At 42.2% G+C, this 17,479-nt stretch overlaps 4 protein-coding genes and 1 non-coding gene across 5 annotated transcripts; 2 read left to right on the top strand and 3 right to left on the bottom strand.

Moving 5' to 3' along the window:
- The first annotated feature begins 1,593 nt into the window (after nucleotides 1-1,593).
- Nucleotides 1,594-2,265, top strand: LOC124173702 (histone H2A). Its single transcript, XM_046553098.1, has one exon. It carries the CDS (start codon nucleotides 1,681-1,683, stop codon nucleotides 2,053-2,055), a length of 375 nt encoding a protein of 124 aa, XP_046409054.1. The 5' UTR covers nucleotides 1,594-1,680; the 3' UTR covers nucleotides 2,056-2,265.
- Nucleotides 2,266-2,998: 733 nt separating this feature from the next.
- On the bottom strand, nucleotides 2,999-3,397 carry LOC124173703 (histone H4). The gene has a single exon (XM_046553099.1). The coding sequence runs from the start codon at nucleotides 3,383-3,385 to the stop codon at nucleotides 3,074-3,076; it is 312 nt and encodes a 103-aa protein (XP_046409055.1). The 5' UTR covers nucleotides 3,386-3,397; the 3' UTR covers nucleotides 2,999-3,073.
- A 73-nt stretch (nucleotides 3,398-3,470) lies between these two features.
- Nucleotides 3,471-4,035, top strand: LOC124173700 (histone H3). The gene has a single exon (XM_046553097.1). The coding sequence runs from the start codon at nucleotides 3,566-3,568 to the stop codon at nucleotides 3,974-3,976; it is 411 nt and encodes a 136-aa protein (XP_046409053.1). The 5' UTR covers nucleotides 3,471-3,565; the 3' UTR covers nucleotides 3,977-4,035.
- A 781-nt stretch (nucleotides 4,036-4,816) lies between these two features.
- On the bottom strand, nucleotides 4,817-7,447 carry LOC124173699 (late histone H1-like). Its single transcript, XM_046553096.1, has one exon. The coding sequence runs from the start codon at nucleotides 5,608-5,610 to the stop codon at nucleotides 4,888-4,890; it is 723 nt and encodes a 240-aa protein (XP_046409052.1). The 5' UTR covers nucleotides 5,611-7,447; the 3' UTR covers nucleotides 4,817-4,887.
- An 8,176-nt stretch (nucleotides 7,448-15,623) lies between these two features.
- LOC124173705 lies at nucleotides 15,624-15,742 on the bottom strand. Its single transcript, XR_006868705.1, has one exon. It is a non-coding gene; the product is annotated as a 5S ribosomal RNA (ribosomal RNA).
- Between the last annotated feature and the right edge of the window lie 1,737 nt (nucleotides 15,743-17,479).

The following is a 17,479-nucleotide window of genomic DNA, read 5'->3' as shown; positions in this document are numbered from 1 at the left end:
CTTGACGATGGATTGGAGCTCTGATGGAGAGACCGGCGGAAAAGGCGGTGTAGGACATTGGAGAACGGAGGAGTAGGAAATTTGGCAATCTTCCGCCATGTCTGAATCTTCTGAGTCCCGGAAAGTTTCTGCAAGCAGTTCCGCAAACTTGTCGGCTTTCTGTTGATCGGTGGCCGCTTGTGAGGTACCGAAATCGACAGGAGGAGAAGGGGTTTTTCTATTTTTTAAGGAACGCGCTAGTTGCCAGACGGAATGGTCCTTATGGCTCAGAGAGGCGATTTTATTATCCCAAGACTTTTGACGGTGGTCCCTGATGAGACTGGTAACTCGGTTGCGTAGTGCTTTGTAGAGATTCCGCATAGCTGGATCGTGAGTTCTTCTCCAGCGGAGAAGTGCGTTGTTTCGGCGCTGCATCAGCGGGAGAACTGACGGCGGCAGAGAGTCGTCAATGAGGGGAGAAGGTTTGGGCGTGAAAGAAGCTTCAGCAATGCAGTGGTTTAAACTGTTGTTTAGGAGGGTTACATGGTCTTCAAGATCCTCGGTGGTGCTGCAGGTGCGTGGGTCGGGAAGAATGACCTTCGAGGCACAGGCTGTAAATTTGTCCCAGTTCACTATAGGGGAAGGAAGAGTCATCGGGTATGAGAGAGGTAATGAAATTGAAATCGGGATATGATCAGATGAAAGTTGTGGAAGAGTTGTAGGCAAGAGGAATGGAGAAAGGTTTTTGGTAAGGAAGAGATCTAGTATGTCAGCTGAACGGTTGGGATCGGCAGAGATGTGGGTGGGGTTTGGTGGTGGGAGAATAGTGAACGGGACTGTTAGCTCTGCATGATGCAGATCTCGTCCTCTTGAGTTTGTGATGCGGCATCCCCAGGCAACGTGTTTACAGTTGAGGTCACCGCCGATGATTGCGGTGTTAGTTAGTACAGATGCAATGGCGTCAAGATCGGTGCGGCTGATTCCATGCTGTCGGGGGGGGAGGTAGGCACTCCAAACATCGATACTGCCGTTGCAAGTGGAGAATTTAGAGCCGACAATTTCCAGTCTTTCGGTGGTTGGTGACTGTAGTGGCGTTTCTGATAAGGACTTCTTGTAGCCAAGCATCACACCGCCTCCACTTGTCCCTTCAGCGCGGTCCTGTCTTCTGATGTTGTAGTTTGGGACTGAAAAAGCATCTCTCTGTTTGAGCCACGTTTCTTGCACGAGGAAAATGTCCGGTTGATTGCTGTGGACTAGGTGTTTGAATTCCTGGGTTTTTGGCCGAAGGCTGCCCGCGTTCCAGGACAGTATTCGGAGATTGTGGACTGTTCTGTTTTTATAATCCATTGAGGAGGATCATGGCGCCTGCGATGACTTCTTCTATTAAGATGTCCATTCTGGATTTGCCCTGTTCCGGGGCAATGATTTTTTTAATGAGCCCGGAGAGCCAACCTTTCAGTTGACTCTTCCAGGAATCATTATGAACATTTGGGGCCGATGGCGGCTGGGAGATGTATCTGAAAAATCCTGGGTCAGTTTATAACCCGTAGAGGCAGGACCAGCCGATTCGCGATTGGTCGATTAGGCTGAGGCACCGGCCAGCGGCAGCCCAGAATATGTATAAACCACACGGGGAGCTGTCCGCTGTCAACGATTCGTCGTGAGGTCTGCACCGTAGCGCCGAAAACAACTTGATTCATCATGTCCGGACGAGGAAAGGGAGGCAAAGTCAAGGGGAAGTCCAAGTCCCGTTCCAGCAGGGCCGGACTTCAGTTCCCCGTGGGACGTATTCACCGTCTTCTCCGCAAGGGCAACTACGCCGAGCGTGTCGGTGCCGGTGCCCCCGTGTACCTGGCCGCCGTCATGGAGTACCTCGCCGCAGAAGTTTTGGAGTTGGCCGGTAACGCCGCCCGTGACAACAAGAAGACTAGGATCATCCCTCGTCACCTCCAACTGGCCATCCGTAACGACGAGGAGTTGAACAAGCTCCTCTCAGGCGTCACCATCGCCCAGGGTGGTGTCTTGCCCAACATCCAGGCCGTGCTTCTGCCCAAGAAGACCGAGAAGAAGGCTTAAGCGATCTCTTTCTTGGAAGAGAATAAAAAATGGTCCTTTTTAGGACCGCAAACCATCAAGGTCTGTCAGTCTTACGACTATGTCAAAAATTGGTATACTTCCCAAAATACGCACGAAAAATAGTCTAGAAATTACTTTCCATTTGTCATGTAGGTGAATCGAGTTGTCAAGTAGTAATGCTTGTAGATAATTATAATACATTTAATAATATTGACGGGTGAAGTGTAATGAAGTGAAAAAATTGTTGATCTAGTATAGCTTCGCTGTGAAAAAGTAAAACAGTGGAAATGATATGCAATGCAAGGAAAACGTAGCGCTACTATGTAGAAATTTGAAAACATTGTGGCAGCTGTGCGTTTCTTAATTAATGATGCATAACAATGTGTCAAGGAACACATTTGAATGGATATCCAAAGTAGCAAAAAAGTCGCGATACTATGTAGCAAATTTAAAATATGTTGGCAGCAGTGCGTTTCTAAGTAACTGATAGGCGATGTCTAACAATATGTCACAATCACCGCATTCGGCCGAAGAATTGTTACAAAAGCGATGAAGGCATTTGGTCGTTGCTAAGTAACGCAACACACTATCAATAGACGACAATGGCAACGGCTTGTGCCGCTTGAAACTGCAACAATTAGTACTGGGAATGGAACACTGAGCGACCATTATTGTTGAAGTCGCTTAACTTGGATGGATAAAAAAAACACATTGATCGTCCCTCAGCAGTTTACTAAATGAACTTTCAGTATGGATGAACGTATTAGGTTTAATAGCATAATAACTTACTTAATTTTGTGATTAGTGACAAAATAAGTTGTATTCCATTGATGTTCTTTTATTTACACTCCATCATTACCTGATATTTCATTTGTTATCGTTGACATCACATTTCTGTGATTGCGACGTGTTTAAGCAATGGCAAATAATATCCTGCATGTTCTATGGTCCTGAAAAGGACCTTTGTTATTCGATGATGCAGCTGCCAGATGTAATGGGCTGCTGCCACGATGGAAATCTAACCACCGAATCCGTACAGGGTGCGTCCCTGGCGCTTGAGGGCGTACACGACGTCCATGGCGGTAACGGTCTTCCTCTTGGCGTGTTCGGTGTAGGTGACGGCGTCACGGATCACGTTCTCCAGGAACACCTTGAGGACACCGCGGGTCTCCTCGTAGATGAGTCCGGAGATACGCTTGACTCCTCCACGGCGGGCCAAACGGCGAATGGCTGGCTTGGTGATGCCCTGGATGTTGTCGCGAAGAACCTTGCGATGACGCTTGGCGCCTCCTTTCCCCAAGCCTTTTCCTCCCTTGCCACGTCCAGTCATGTTGCTGCTGTCTCGGTGAGAGAGTCGTGGTTGCGCCACGTTCTGCTTTCTTTTTATAACGTCTTTCGACGGTCTCGCACTCTCAGCCAATCACATTTCGGCACATGTAAGAGTCTACACACTCATGCCAATATATTGGGTCGAGAAATCGGCCGCTTCAGTTACTTTCCCGACAGGAAAATGGCACGTACCAAGCAGACAGCCCGTAAGTCGACCGGAGGCAAAGCCCCCAGGAAGCAGCTGGCCACCAAGGCCGCTCGCAAGAGCGCGCCGGCCACCGGTGGAGTGAAGAAGCCCCACAGGTATCGCCCAGGTACCGTGGCCCTCCGAGAGATCAGGAGATACCAGAAGAGCACCGAGCTTCTGATCCGCAAGCTGCCCTTCCAGCGCCTGGTCCGTGAGATCGCCCAGGACTTCAAGACCGACCTCCGCTTCCAGAGCTCCGCCGTAATGGCTTTGCAGGAGGCGTCCGAGGCCTACCTCGTGGGTCTTTTCGAGGACACCAACCTGTGCGCCATCCACGCCAAGCGCGTCACCATCATGCCAAAGGACATCCAGCTGGCACGCCGTATCCGCGGAGAGCGCGCTTAGATCGTCGTCGCTGTCGACTTCTTGTCGGCACAAAAACAAAAGTCCTTTTCAGGACTAGACGTCATACAGACGATTGTTTCCCATTGCTTTCATCGACGAGAATGAAATAATATTTCATAAAGAAAAGCTGAAAGAGAATGAAAAAATAATAAAGTTGTAATTAATGATAATTATAATTAACTAATGAAAAATAGTATAGAAAAATACTGGAAGGTATGAATATAACTTATGAAAAGATGTTTTTTTGCAGATGGAGTGCTTGGCATCCTGGCAGTTTCCTGACGGAAAATGTTATCTTTACAGAATGGCAATTTAAATTTCATAAGTAACGGAAATTTCGAAGTTCTTTCAGAATAACAAAGTCAGGAGTACACTCAATCGTTTATCGAGTTACGACAATGTAGGCATCTCTCGAACTCAAAAAATGTCGTCAGGAGATGTTGCCATGCGCGACGATTGTTTTCCGCCAGCAGTTTTGTCACGGAAAATACTAATGCAACAATGACATTCGCCAAGATTTCATTGTTTTCAACAATCGACCGTCTTGGTTGCAAATATGTGAAACGCAAATACTTCATTCTTTTGAGCAATCAGGCTTTCTGCTGCAGCAGACGTCTCTTTCGAAACTTAGGTTCATAGGTAAATTTTTACTGCCAAAAAATTATCTGACAACCTTCAATGGAAGGTGCATTAATTTGACGTAAAATTAGCGGTTTTGTAGAAGGAATATTGTCCATCTACTCATTTCCTTCAATGGGTAAGGTTTGAAACTTTATTGGGTAAGGTGAAGGAGTTTGGAATTTTGTTTTAAGCATGGAAAATAGTCATCTGTATGACTTGATGGCCCTTAAGAGGGCCTAAATTGAACTTCGCGTACATCGAAGTTCGGTGAACCTGCGAGGTTCGGTCGCTCACTTCTTCTTGGGGGCGGCGGCGGCCTTCTTTGCTGCCGCGGGCTTGGGCTTGGTGGGCGTCTTCTTGGGCTTGGGCGCCTTGGGCTTGGTGGGCGCCTTCTTTGCCTTCGATGGGGACTTTGCTGCCTTCGCCGCTGGCTTGGCTGCTGCGGGCTTCTTCTTGGGCTTGTCTGCTTTCTTTGCCTTCTTCGCAGGAGGCGCGGACTTGGAGCGCTCCTTGGGCGCGGACCGCTTGGTGGCAGCCTTCTCCTTCTTCGCGGGCTTCGGCTTCTTGGCCGCGGCGGTCTTCTTGGCTGCGGTCTTCTTCGCCTTGGCTGCAGCGGGTGCAGCCTTGTCCTTCAGCGTGGTGGAGCTCAGCTTGAAGGACCCCGACGCTCCCTTGCCCTTGGTCTGTACGAGTGTGCCGGAGGTGACGGCGGACTTGAGGTACTTCTTGATGAAGGGGGAGAGCTTCTCGGCGTCGACCTTGTAGGAGGCGGCGATGTACTTCTTGATGGCCTGGAGGGAGGAGCCGCCGCGTTCCTTGAGGCTCTTGACGGCGTTGTTGACCATCTCGGAGGTCGGTGGATGCGAGGGCTTTGCGCGGGCCTTCTTGGAGGCGGCGCCCTTGCTGGCCTTCTTGGATGCTGCGGAGGCGGCGGGCAGGGGCTTGACGGCTGCGGTGCCGGACGGCTGGGCCGCCGGGGGCGCTGCTGCGGCTGCTGCGGTAGCGTCTGCCATGGTCTCGGACGAGAGGTATGAAAATTTTCAAAATTTCGCGTTTCCCACCTTCGAGATATCGTACCATTTCGGAGCGCGTTCGCCGCTGTCGAACTTGTCGTCGGCGTTCTCCTTCGAATCTTTGTACTCGACTTCGTCTCGCACTTTATCGTTTCGGACGGCGCCGGCGGCTCCGACGTCGGCGTCCGATCTCGACGCGCGAGGCGACAGTCCCGGCCGCGCGCGGGCGGCCCGCCGTCGGCGACCGGAACGTCGCGGGCGCCGCGGCGCCCGAGCGAAATACGGCATGTCACCGGCGCGCCTTCCGACCCGATAATTAAAGTGTCGCCGTGGCGTCGCGGGTTCGCGTGGTCGATCGGCGACCTGCCTCGCCGTTTCTCTGAACCTTCCTGCGTGTGCCGGCACGCCGGCGCCGGTCTGGACGGCGCCCCGCGGACGGAGAACGATGGTCGGAAGATGTGCCTGTCGGACGGATCGGCGTCGTGTCGCGACGACTCGATCCGCGGTTGTGCATTCGTCTGTTGCACTTTTCGATCCGAGTTTGCGGCGATTTCGATCGACGATCGAGACGCCACTTCGGCGTCGCCGAAACGCGACTGTTTCCCTCGATCTCGCCTTTTCGCGACGCCGAAATCACTCTTTCCGCGTGCGACTGCGATCGTTCGCGCTGCCGCGAACCCGCGATCCCCGGGAGAAGCGGACGAATGTCCATAATTTTTGTTCTCGTGCCGTTATTCCGCAAACGGCGGCACTCGATTATCGTTTCCCCTTTCCGGCGGGGGCTGAATGTCGCGAGAGTGCTCCGATTGCGCCGCGAATCGTGATATTCGAAGGAAATGGAATGACTCCGTTTGACGCTCCTACGGTTTTCGGTTCGCCCCGTTCGTTTCACTCCGTGCGCTTTCTGTGCCTATTCTGGGGGGAATGTGGTGAATTTGATTCCTGGGCAGGGATTGCGAAAGGTTGGTGAAAAAAAAATTACGCCTCGACGGGAGGGATTGTCGAGTGAGACTGGCTTTTCCATACTCGAGTCGCAGGATATTTCTGGTCTTGCGTGCGATTCTGGAAATTGATGACTGCGATTTTCTGTGTGTGAGAAGGCTGATTTTGAATGACTTTTGTGAAAATGAATTACCGTTCCCTACAACATTGTGACGACGTGGCGCGTTACACGTATTACTTAAATTACCACACGCCACTTCGGGATTGGAAATGATGTGTCTTTCCCGCAGGAAACGTGTATTCGTGAATACGGACGTGCAAGGGAAAAGATGTACTCTTCACATCGCCGATCGATAACTTTCCCTTTGTTCGTTTTTCGTACATTGTTCTGTGGATTAATTCCACTCTCTACGGTAATGTCCAAGTTTGAAACCTAACTTTGCTATTTCCTGAAACGTGGTATTTGTTGTTTCGGCATTCTTACAATTACCTCTTTTGGCAAATCAATTTTCCTTTGAGTTACTTCGTTTGTCAATATTTCCGATGCATTTCACTGTCTGAATGCGGAATTACGAAGGAAAAGAGCGAGTACGACTTCGGAGTTATTCCTTTCGAACTTCACATATCCCTATTGCAATGCATGAAGTGACAATCTGCATGTTATGACGAAATGTCACACGCCTACGACGAATACATCGTGCGCTGTCGCAGTAGCCACGTATGTGGCATTAACGTAGCTATTATTCTGTCGAACTTTGTCTCCAAATAATTAATTGTGTCATTTTTCTGCACGTTTTAAAACGTGCCTCGTGAAAATCCGACCGGAAGTGTGGTTTCCACGCTCACCTGTTGAGTTTAAACGGACACTTTGCAATGTGACGGGCACAGAGCATGGAACATTGTTGAAATTTTCAATTCCGTCGCACTGAAGGTCCACGATAATGTTTGTTTCAATTTATATTCACGTTCTAAAACGTCTCCCGTCCAAATCCCTCGGTAATTATTGCTTTTTATGAATAATTTGGAGTATGGCATTGGAAATTTGTTTTTGTCAGCAACGGATTACAATATATTTCTTAAACCATGGAATCAGTCGCACTGACACTAGTCACGAATAATTGCCTTAATTTCCTTGTCGTTTTAAAACCGGTCCCATCAAAATTCACTGGTTTTTACTGTTCATATGACATAACGTTGATATTGAAAAATCAGCATTTGCTGTCAGACACATAATATGGGATATTTTTCAAAGTATTCATTCTGTGGCTACGGAACTCCGCAATAATGTTCTTTTTGAATACACCTAAGTTTTGAAACGTCTCCCGTCCAAATCCCACGGTATTTATGGTTTTTAGAAATAATTTTGAGTATGAAAATGGAAATTTGATTAACTCATTAGCAACTGTAACACATTTTTAAAACTATTTACTCCGTTGCACTGACACTTGTCACGAATATTTGTCTTAATTTTCTTGTCTTCGCTTACTTACAACCCAAAAAATGGCGTATTTTGAAAGTATTCATTCAGAGACTATGATACTACTCAATAATGTTTGTTTTCACTTTAAGAACGTTTTAAAACGTCTCCCATCAAAATCCCTCGGTAACTATGGTTTTTATAAATGATATTGAGTTTGATTCTAGGAATTTCATGTTGTCAGCCTGAGATTGAAAAATATTAATTCAACCATTAATTCAATCGCTCTGACACTCGTCACCGACAATTGCCTTATTTCTCCTATTGTTTTAAAACTTGTCCCACCAAAATCCGCTGGTTTTCACTGTTTATAGGACATAATGTTGTTACTCAATATATAGCCTCTGCAATATTTCAGTCACTTCAACTGGAATATTTTTTAAACTAATTATTCTAACGATACGAAACTCGACACTAATGTATGTTTTACTATTGTTAACGTTTTAGAACGCATCCCGTCAAAATCCCTCGGTAATTATGGTTTTTATGAATAATTTTGAGTGTGACACATTTAATGTCATTTTGTCATACACACATTGTAACATATTAATTAAACCATTGATTCAATCGCACTGACACTCTTCACCAACAATTGCCTTATTTCTCCTATTGTTTTTAAATTTGTCCCACTGAAATCCGCTGGTTTTCACTGTTTATAGGACATAATGTTGTTATTCAATATTTAGCCTCTGCAATATTTCAGTCACTTCAACTGGAATATTTTTTAAACTAATTATTCTAACGATACGAAACTCGACACTAATGTATGTTTTACTATTGTTAACGTTTTAAAACGTATCCCGTCGAAATCCCTCGGTAACTATGGTTTTTATAAATGATATTGAGTTTGACCCTAGGAATTTCATGTCGACAGCCAGGGAGTGTAACATATTAATTAAACCATTAATTCAATCGCACTGACACTCTTCACCAACAATTGCCTTATTTCTCCTATTGTTCTAAAACTTGTCCCACCAGAATCCGCTGGTTTTCACTGTTTATAGGACATAATGTTGTTATTGAATATTTAGCCTCCGCAATATTTCAGGCACTTCTACTGGAATATTTTTTAAACTAATTATTCTAACGATACGAAACTCGACACTAACGTATGTTTTACTATTGTTAACGTTTTAAAACGCATCCCGTCAAAATCCCTCGGTAATTATGGTTTTTATGAATAATTTTGAGTGTGACACATTTAATGTCATTTTGTCATACACACATTGTAACATATTAATTAAACCATTGATTCAATCGCACTGACACTCTTCACCAACAATTGCCTTATTTCTCCTATTGTTTTTAAATTTGTCCCACTGAAATCCGCTGGTTTTCACTGTTTATAGGACATAATGTTGTTATTCAATATTTAGCCTCTGCAATATTTCAGTCACTTCAACTGGAATATTTTTTAAACTAATTATTCTAACGATACGAAACTCGACACTAATGTATGTTTTACTATTGTTAACGTTTTAAAACGTATCCCGTCGAAATCCCTCGGTAATTATGGTTTTTATAAATAATATTGAGTTTGACCCTAGGAATTTCATGTCGACAGCCAGGGAGTGTAACATATTAATTAAACCATTAATTCAATCGCACTGACACTCTTCACCAACAATTGCCTTATTTCTCCTATTGTTCTAAAACTTGTCCCACCAAAATCCGCTGGTTTTCACTGTTTATAGGACATAATGTTGTTATTCAATATTTAGCCTCTGCAATATTTCGGTCACTTCAACTGGAATATTTTTTAAACTAATTATTCTAACGCTACGAAACTCGACACTAACGTACGTTTTACTATTGTTAACGTTTTAAAACGCATCCCGTCAAAATCCCTCGGTAATTATGGTTTTTATGAATAATTTTGAGTATGACACATTTAATGTCATTTTGTCATACACACATTGTAACATATTAATTAAACCATTGACTCAATCGCACTGACACTCGTCACCGACAATTGCCTTATTTCTCCTATTGTTTTTAAATTTGTCCCACCAAAATCCGCTGGTTTTCACTGTTTATAGGACATAATGTTGTTATTCAATATTTAGCCTCTGCAATATTTCAGTCACTTCAACTGGAATATTTTTTAAACTAATTATTCTAACGATACGAAACTCGACACTAATGTATGTTTTACTGTTGTTAACGTTTTAAAAGGTATCCCGTCAAAATCCCTCGGTAATTATGGTTTTTATAAATAATATTGAGTTTGACCCTAGGAATTTCATGTCGACAGCCAGGGAGTGTAACATATTAATTAAACCATTAATTCAATCGCACTGACACTCTTCACCAACAATTGCCTTATTTCTCCTATTGTTCTAAAACTTGTCCCACCAAAATCCGCTGGTTTTCACTGTTTATAGGACATAATGTTGTAATTCAATATTTAGCCTCTGCAATATTTCGGTCACTTCTACTGGAATATTTTTAAAACTAATTATTCTAACGATACGAAACTCGACAGTAACGTATGTTTTACTATTGTTAACGTTTTAAAACGCATCCCGTCAAAATCCCTCGGTAAATACGGTTTTTATGAATAATTTTGAGTGTGACACATTTAATGTCATTTTGTCATTCACACATTGTAACATATTCATTAAACCATTGATTCAATCGCACTGACACTCGTCACCAACAATTGCCTTATTTCTCCTATTGTTTTAAAACTTGTCCCACTAAAATCCGCTGGTTTTCACTGTTTATAGGACATAATGTTGTTATTCAATATTTAGCCTCTGCAATATTTCAGTCACTTCAACTTGAATATTTTTTAAACTAATTATTCTAACGCTACGAAACTCGATACTAACGTATGTTTTATTATTGTTAACGTTTTAAAACGCATCCCGTCAAAATCCCTCGGTAATTATGGTTTTTATGAATAATTTTGAGTGTGACACATTTAATGTCATTTTATCATTCACACATTGTAACATATTAATTAAACCATTGATTCAATCGCACTGACACTCGTCACCAACAATTGCCTTATTTCTCCTATCGTTTTAAAACTTGTCCCACCAAAATCCGCTGGTTTTCACTGTTTATAGGACATAATGTTGTTACTCAATATATAGCCTCTGCAATATTTCAGTCACTTCAACTGGAATATTTTTTAAACTAATTATTCTAACGATACGAAACTCGACACTAATGTATGTTTTACTATTGTTAACGTTTTAGAACGCATCCCGTCAAAATCCCTCGGTAATTATGGTTTTTATGAATAATTTTGAGTGTGACACATTTAATGTCATTTTGTCATACACACATTGTAACATATTAATTACACCATTAATTCAATCGCACTGACACTCGTCACCAACAATTGCCTTATTTCTCCTATTGTTTTAAAACTTGTCCCACCAAAATCCGCTGGTTTTCACTGTTTATAGGACATAACGTTGTTATTGAATATTTAGCCTCTGCAATATTTCAGTCACTTCAACTGGAATATTTTTCAAACTAATTATTCTAACGCTACGAAACTCGACACTAACGTATGTTTTATTATTGTTAACGTTTTAAAACGCATCCCGTCAAAATCCCTCGGTAATTATGGTTTTTATGAATAATTTTGAGTGTGACACATTTAATGTCATTTTGTCATTCACACATTGTAACATATCAATTAAACCATTGACTCAATCGCACTGACACTCGTCACCAACAATTGCCTTATTTCTCCCATTGTTTTAAAACTTGTCCCACCAAAATCCGCTGGTTTTCACTGTTTATAGGACATAATGTTGTTATTCAATATTTAGCCTCTGCAATATTTCAGTCACTTCAACTGGAATATTTTTCAAACTAATTATTCTAACGCTACGAAACTCGACACTAACGTATGTTTTATTATTGTTAACGTTTTAAAACGCATCCCGTCAAAATCCCTCGGTAATTATGGTTTTTATGAATAATTTTGAGTGTGACACATTTAATGTCATTTTGTCATTCACACATTGTAACATATCAATTAAACCATTGACTCAATCGCACTGACACTCGTCACCAACAATTGCCTTATTTCTGCTATTGTTTTAAAACTTGTCCCACCAAAATCCGCTGGTTTTCACTGTTTATAGGACATAATGTTGTTATTCAATATTTAGCCTCTGCAATATTTCAGTCACTTCAACTGGAATATTTTTCAAACTAATTATTCTAACGCTACGAAACTCGACACTAACGTATGTTTCATTATTGTTAACGTTTTAAAACGCATCCCGTCAAAATCCCTCGGTAATTATGGTTTTTATGAAAAATTTTGAGTTTGACACATTTAATGTCATTTTGTCATTCACACATTGTAACATATCAATTAAACCATTGACTCAATCGCACTGACACTCGTCACCAACAATTGCCTTATTTCTCCTATTGTTTTAAAACTTGTCCCACCAAAATCCGCTGGTTTTCACTGTTTATAGGACATAATGTTGTAATTCAATATTTAGCCTCTGCAATATTTCAGGCACTTCTACTGGAATATTTTTAAAACTAATTATTCTAACGATACGAAACTCGACAGTAACGTATGTTTTACTAATGTTAACGTTTTAAAACGCATCCCGTCAAAATCCCTCGGTAAATACGGTTTTTATGAATAATTTTGAGTGTGACACATTTAATGTCATTTTGTCATTCACACATTGTAACATATTCATTAAACCATTGATTCAATCGCACTGACACTCGTCACCAACAATTGCCTTATTTCTCCTATTGTTTTAAAACTTGTCCCACTAAAATCCGCTGGTTTTCACTGTTTATAGGACATAATGTTGTTATTCAATATTTAGCCTCTGCAATATTTCAGTCACTTCAACTTGAATATTTTTTAAACTAATTATTCTAACGCTACGAAACTCGATACTAACGTATGTTTTATTATTGTTAACGTTTTAAAACGCATCCCGTCAAAATCCCTCGGTAATTATGGTTTTTATGAATAATTTTGAGTGTGACACATTTAATGTCATTTTGTCATTCACACATTGTAACATATTAATTAAACCATTGATTCAATCGCACTGACACTCGTCACCAACAATTGCCTTATTTCTCCTATCGTTTTAAAACCTGTCCCATCAAAATCCGATGCTTCTAACGGTTTATGAGATATAATGTGTATATTGGAAATTCATCCCTTGCAATATATCAGGCACTTGAAATGGGATATTTTTGAAATTACTAACTCTAGGGCTATGAAACTCTACACTTATGAATGCTTCAATATTATCTACGATTATAAACGTCTCCCAACATAATCCCTCGGTAATTAAGATTTTTATAAATAATTTTGTGTATGGCAATTGAAATTGCATTTTGTCAGCTCCTGGGCTTCACATATTTTTTAAAGCTATTAAATCCGTCGCACTGAAATTCGTCACGAATAATTGCCTTCATTTTCCTGTCGTTTTAAAAGTAGCCCCATGGAAATCCGCTGGTTTTTACGGTTTATAGGACATAATGTTGATATTGAAAGTTGAGGTTTAGCAAACGGTCAGGCACAAAATAGGATATTATTGATACTATTAACTCTAAGGCTATGAAACTCCACACTAACGTATGTTTTAATTTTAAGAACGTTTTAAAACGTCTCCCGTCAAAATCCCTCGGTAATTATGGTTTTTATGAATAATTTTGAATATCACAATTGGAATTTCATTTACTCAGCCACACAAATGTCTGCCGTTCCCTTATCAAAAATATGTTTTTTCACGGATTAACACCAGTTCACTTTTAAAACGAAGGAAGATTTAATGCACGTATTCCTGACGAGTTTCATTGCACGACTCATTACAATTTCATTTATATCACATATTATGTAATCTCCAAGCCCTGATGCCACAACTGCACATATCAACATTCCCCCAATCATCATTCTATTCCCAAACTATCCCCATAGACTAACGCTTCCATTGATACACTTCCTAAAACGCATACTCCAGTCAAGTTTTACAATTTCCGAACATCAAATACCAATGTTATTCTGCATAATGCCCCGACAATTAAGACTTGTTTTCAAATTGCAAACTTCACCTATCATGATATCTCTCCTTGGGTATCGATTTCCATCACATAACTTTTCAAATGCTAAGAAAGGTAAACCACTTATTCCTGATCTGTTTAATTGCATAAAACAAACTAATTTCCATAATGACACAGTTTGTGTACTCTCGAAGCGTTGACAACATAACAGCTCATTCCAACATTTAACCATGAAAATTATATTTCCCTAACGACGCCCAGCCTTTATCTAATAACATGATCAGTAATTTATCGAAAGAATTAATGTATGAATTCACTGCATTACGGCCCACATTTCCCTATCGTTTGCCTTTCTTATCAGCAAACTCCTACACATCGGCCAACTTCAGCCTGAACAAACAAATGATGTATTGGTTGTATTTGCAATGCAACGACATAATTACCACATTCACATGAAAGTATGCACTTCCAATATCTTCGCGTTAACACATTTTCTCACTCACACGCAATAACGGATTTTTTTTCCGAATTTTTCCTCTGTCGCCTTCCAACACTTCACTTTGCGCCGCCTTTCTTCTACCATACATTTCACAAACACGGGGACAACATCGACACGGGGACTTCACTTGCACATTAGGGAACACTTGTCACAGTGTTTGCGACGAGTACCACTTCCAAATTGCGTTTTAATACCTAAAATTTTTACTCAAATTCCGTGAGGTTCTTGTGTGATGCAAGAATCCTAGCCGATAGTTCCGCAACTGCCACTAGGGCGCACCACCTCCCGAGACACGGTTCCGTGAAACGGCAGGCGATGAGTCCAGCATACGATACAATGTATTATACCATCCGAGAATGCCACGTTTAACCAAGAAATGTAACTAATTCCACGTCAATGAGTGCTGCGCTGTCATTACCCGTACGCCTGTGTTGTTGATTCTCGTCTTGCCTCGTTGCCAAGGTAATGGCGTATTGTTGATCGAGCATCGAAATTTCGTGCTTTCGCGAAAACGTACCGTGGGATGGTTAGGGAGATGTACCGTTGAACATCGATGGTATGATAACAATCTTCAAACCTTATCTTTTCTGAAAATGACCGTTATTAATTACTTGGGTAGTTTAAACTATTTTTAATAATTCAATGAAAAACCCTCTGCACGCCATCTCCCAATGGACACCGGGAAGCGGAAGCCGATTTCCATGCCTTTAGAGTATGTAATCCCGCTGTGATAACCGAGGATCGAAGGAAAGTGTCGCGTGGCATGCAAATTAAAATTATTCCCAAACCTATTTCTCTCATTCACCACATATCGGAATCAACGAAACTCTCGCATTAGGGAATAAATTCCGAGGAAGTGATTGCAGTAATGACTGAAAATGGATTTTTCCCAAAGCCTTTCCTCTCCAACGCTACATTAATGTCACTCTTGAAACACGCGAATAAAATATGTAGAAAATATTTCACATAGTGACATTTCTTTCTCAAAAGAAATTTTCGCGGCATATTCCGGCTCTGCATTGCTCGCGGTAGGTGATTGAAAATATTTTTTTTAAACAAGTTGAAGAATAAAAGTAATGCCAACAGCACCCGGTATTCCCAGGCGGTCACCCGTCCAAGTACTATCCGGGCCCTACGTAGTTTAACTTCGGTGATCGAACGAGAACCGGTGAATTGTACGTGGTGTGGCCGTTGGCGAGTACATGACCGAATCCTCAAAAAGTTATCATGACTTGAGAATCGAAGGAAGATCTGGTTTCTTCGCGGTTGTATCTGCTTTTGTTTCTGTTGAATAGTTACCATTTCCAGACAACAGTCCCTTGATGCTTAAGCAATTCTCAATTCCGTTATATCTTTTGGTCCATCTTTGAAAATGTGTTTATGAAAAATGTCTTTCGTAACGGTGTGCTTGTTGGTGTAATGGCGATTCGTTTCAGCTTTAATCCATTGGTAAATGTCGCCTGTTGTTGTTTCGACTGTTTAATGATCGATGTAACGCAAGGGATGCATTTACTTCTTCAAAGAAATTTTCTGGCAAAAGATGATTATGTAATGCGTAACGAGGGAATTAATTTGAGAAAGATAATTCTTGTCGTTCCAATTTCTTCATCTACATTTTCCGGACTTGACGGTGTTATGCTCTTTGTTGGTTAAGCAATGTGTAAAAAATCGTTTTCACCATTCTTGGAACAAAATGTTTTTCCCTACATTCATACATTTTTCTTTATGTCATTTATCTATCTCCCAATGCCAACACACTGCCACGGAGACAGGAATTCGTGGTTTTACTCCGAGTTATATTACGGAATAGGAAATTATTATCCTTCCTCGCTTATCGCGCTTCACTCTTTTTCCCAATTGCGATTATGAGGTGGCATTACTGCCCCTGTGATGCGAACCGATTTCGTAACATTTACGTGGAGGAATGACGAACGATAGTGCGCCCCTTCAAAAAAACTGTCCGTTGGCAGGGAGCCGACCTCGATTCAAAGTTCTCCCCTACCGACAGTTGCTTACGTCACACGCTGCCGCTTCTCGGTCGGGGAGACGTACCTTCCCCCACCACCATTTCCGACCGTGGGAACAAGAGTCCCCTTCATGTTCCCATACAGGCGGGCGACTGGCATTTGCTTTCGTGAAACGTATGCCCGACGGAAATATTTCCAACCCTAAAATTTCACTTGCGCTATGGAAACACTTCATTGGACGTGTACACCGATCATTGATTGATAAATTCCTCGACATGACTATTGCGTGAAAGTAATGAAAGTGTACTGTTGACGAAGGAACGGTATACATTGAGCGTTTTTTCTTTTTTTCAAGTATTACACGTTATCTCGAAGCCTTGCAAAACCCTACTTCCATTAATGGCAGTCGATTACCTTTCCAACATTTTTAATGGTGCTATGCCATGAAAGTATGTGTTGCTGTCATTGGAGTGATTATCCTCGCCTGCAAGTCTTTCGATACGGCAGGTATTGAATGATGCCATGAATAGAAAACACTTACTCACTTTTTACGTCGACGGGAAACAAACGAAGGAGGCCATTGCGTCTTTTGAAAAATTCGCCCGTTGGAACTTCTTTTTTTCTTCCCGGCGTCCCCTGCCCCACTCGCTGCGTTTAGGTTCGTGGTGGGGGAACCCGTCCCCCACCACCCGGATCCAAGCGTGGGAACTACCCCACACACGGGTTCCCAGGAAAGTTGTCTTCGTTGACCCAAGAATTTCCCCACCCCCGGATTCTTTCCACGTGGCGGTACTTCGCACGAAGAGAGAGTGCGTTACAAAAAATTTGTGGACGAATAAAACTTTGAAACGGTATGGAGGGAAATGTTTATAACTGACTGCACGAAATGGATTACGTCGCACTGGTTTTTTCTGAAACAGTCTTCATCAATGAATTAGAGAATGAGGGATACAAATACATCTTCCA

The sequence above is a fragment of the Ischnura elegans genome, unplaced genomic scaffold, assembly GCF_921293095.1.
Source record: "Ischnura elegans unplaced genomic scaffold, ioIscEleg1.1, whole genome shotgun sequence".
NCBI lineage: Eukaryota > Metazoa > Arthropoda > Insecta > Odonata > Coenagrionidae > Ischnura > Ischnura elegans.
This window is presented reverse-complemented; position numbering and strand designations above follow the sequence as displayed.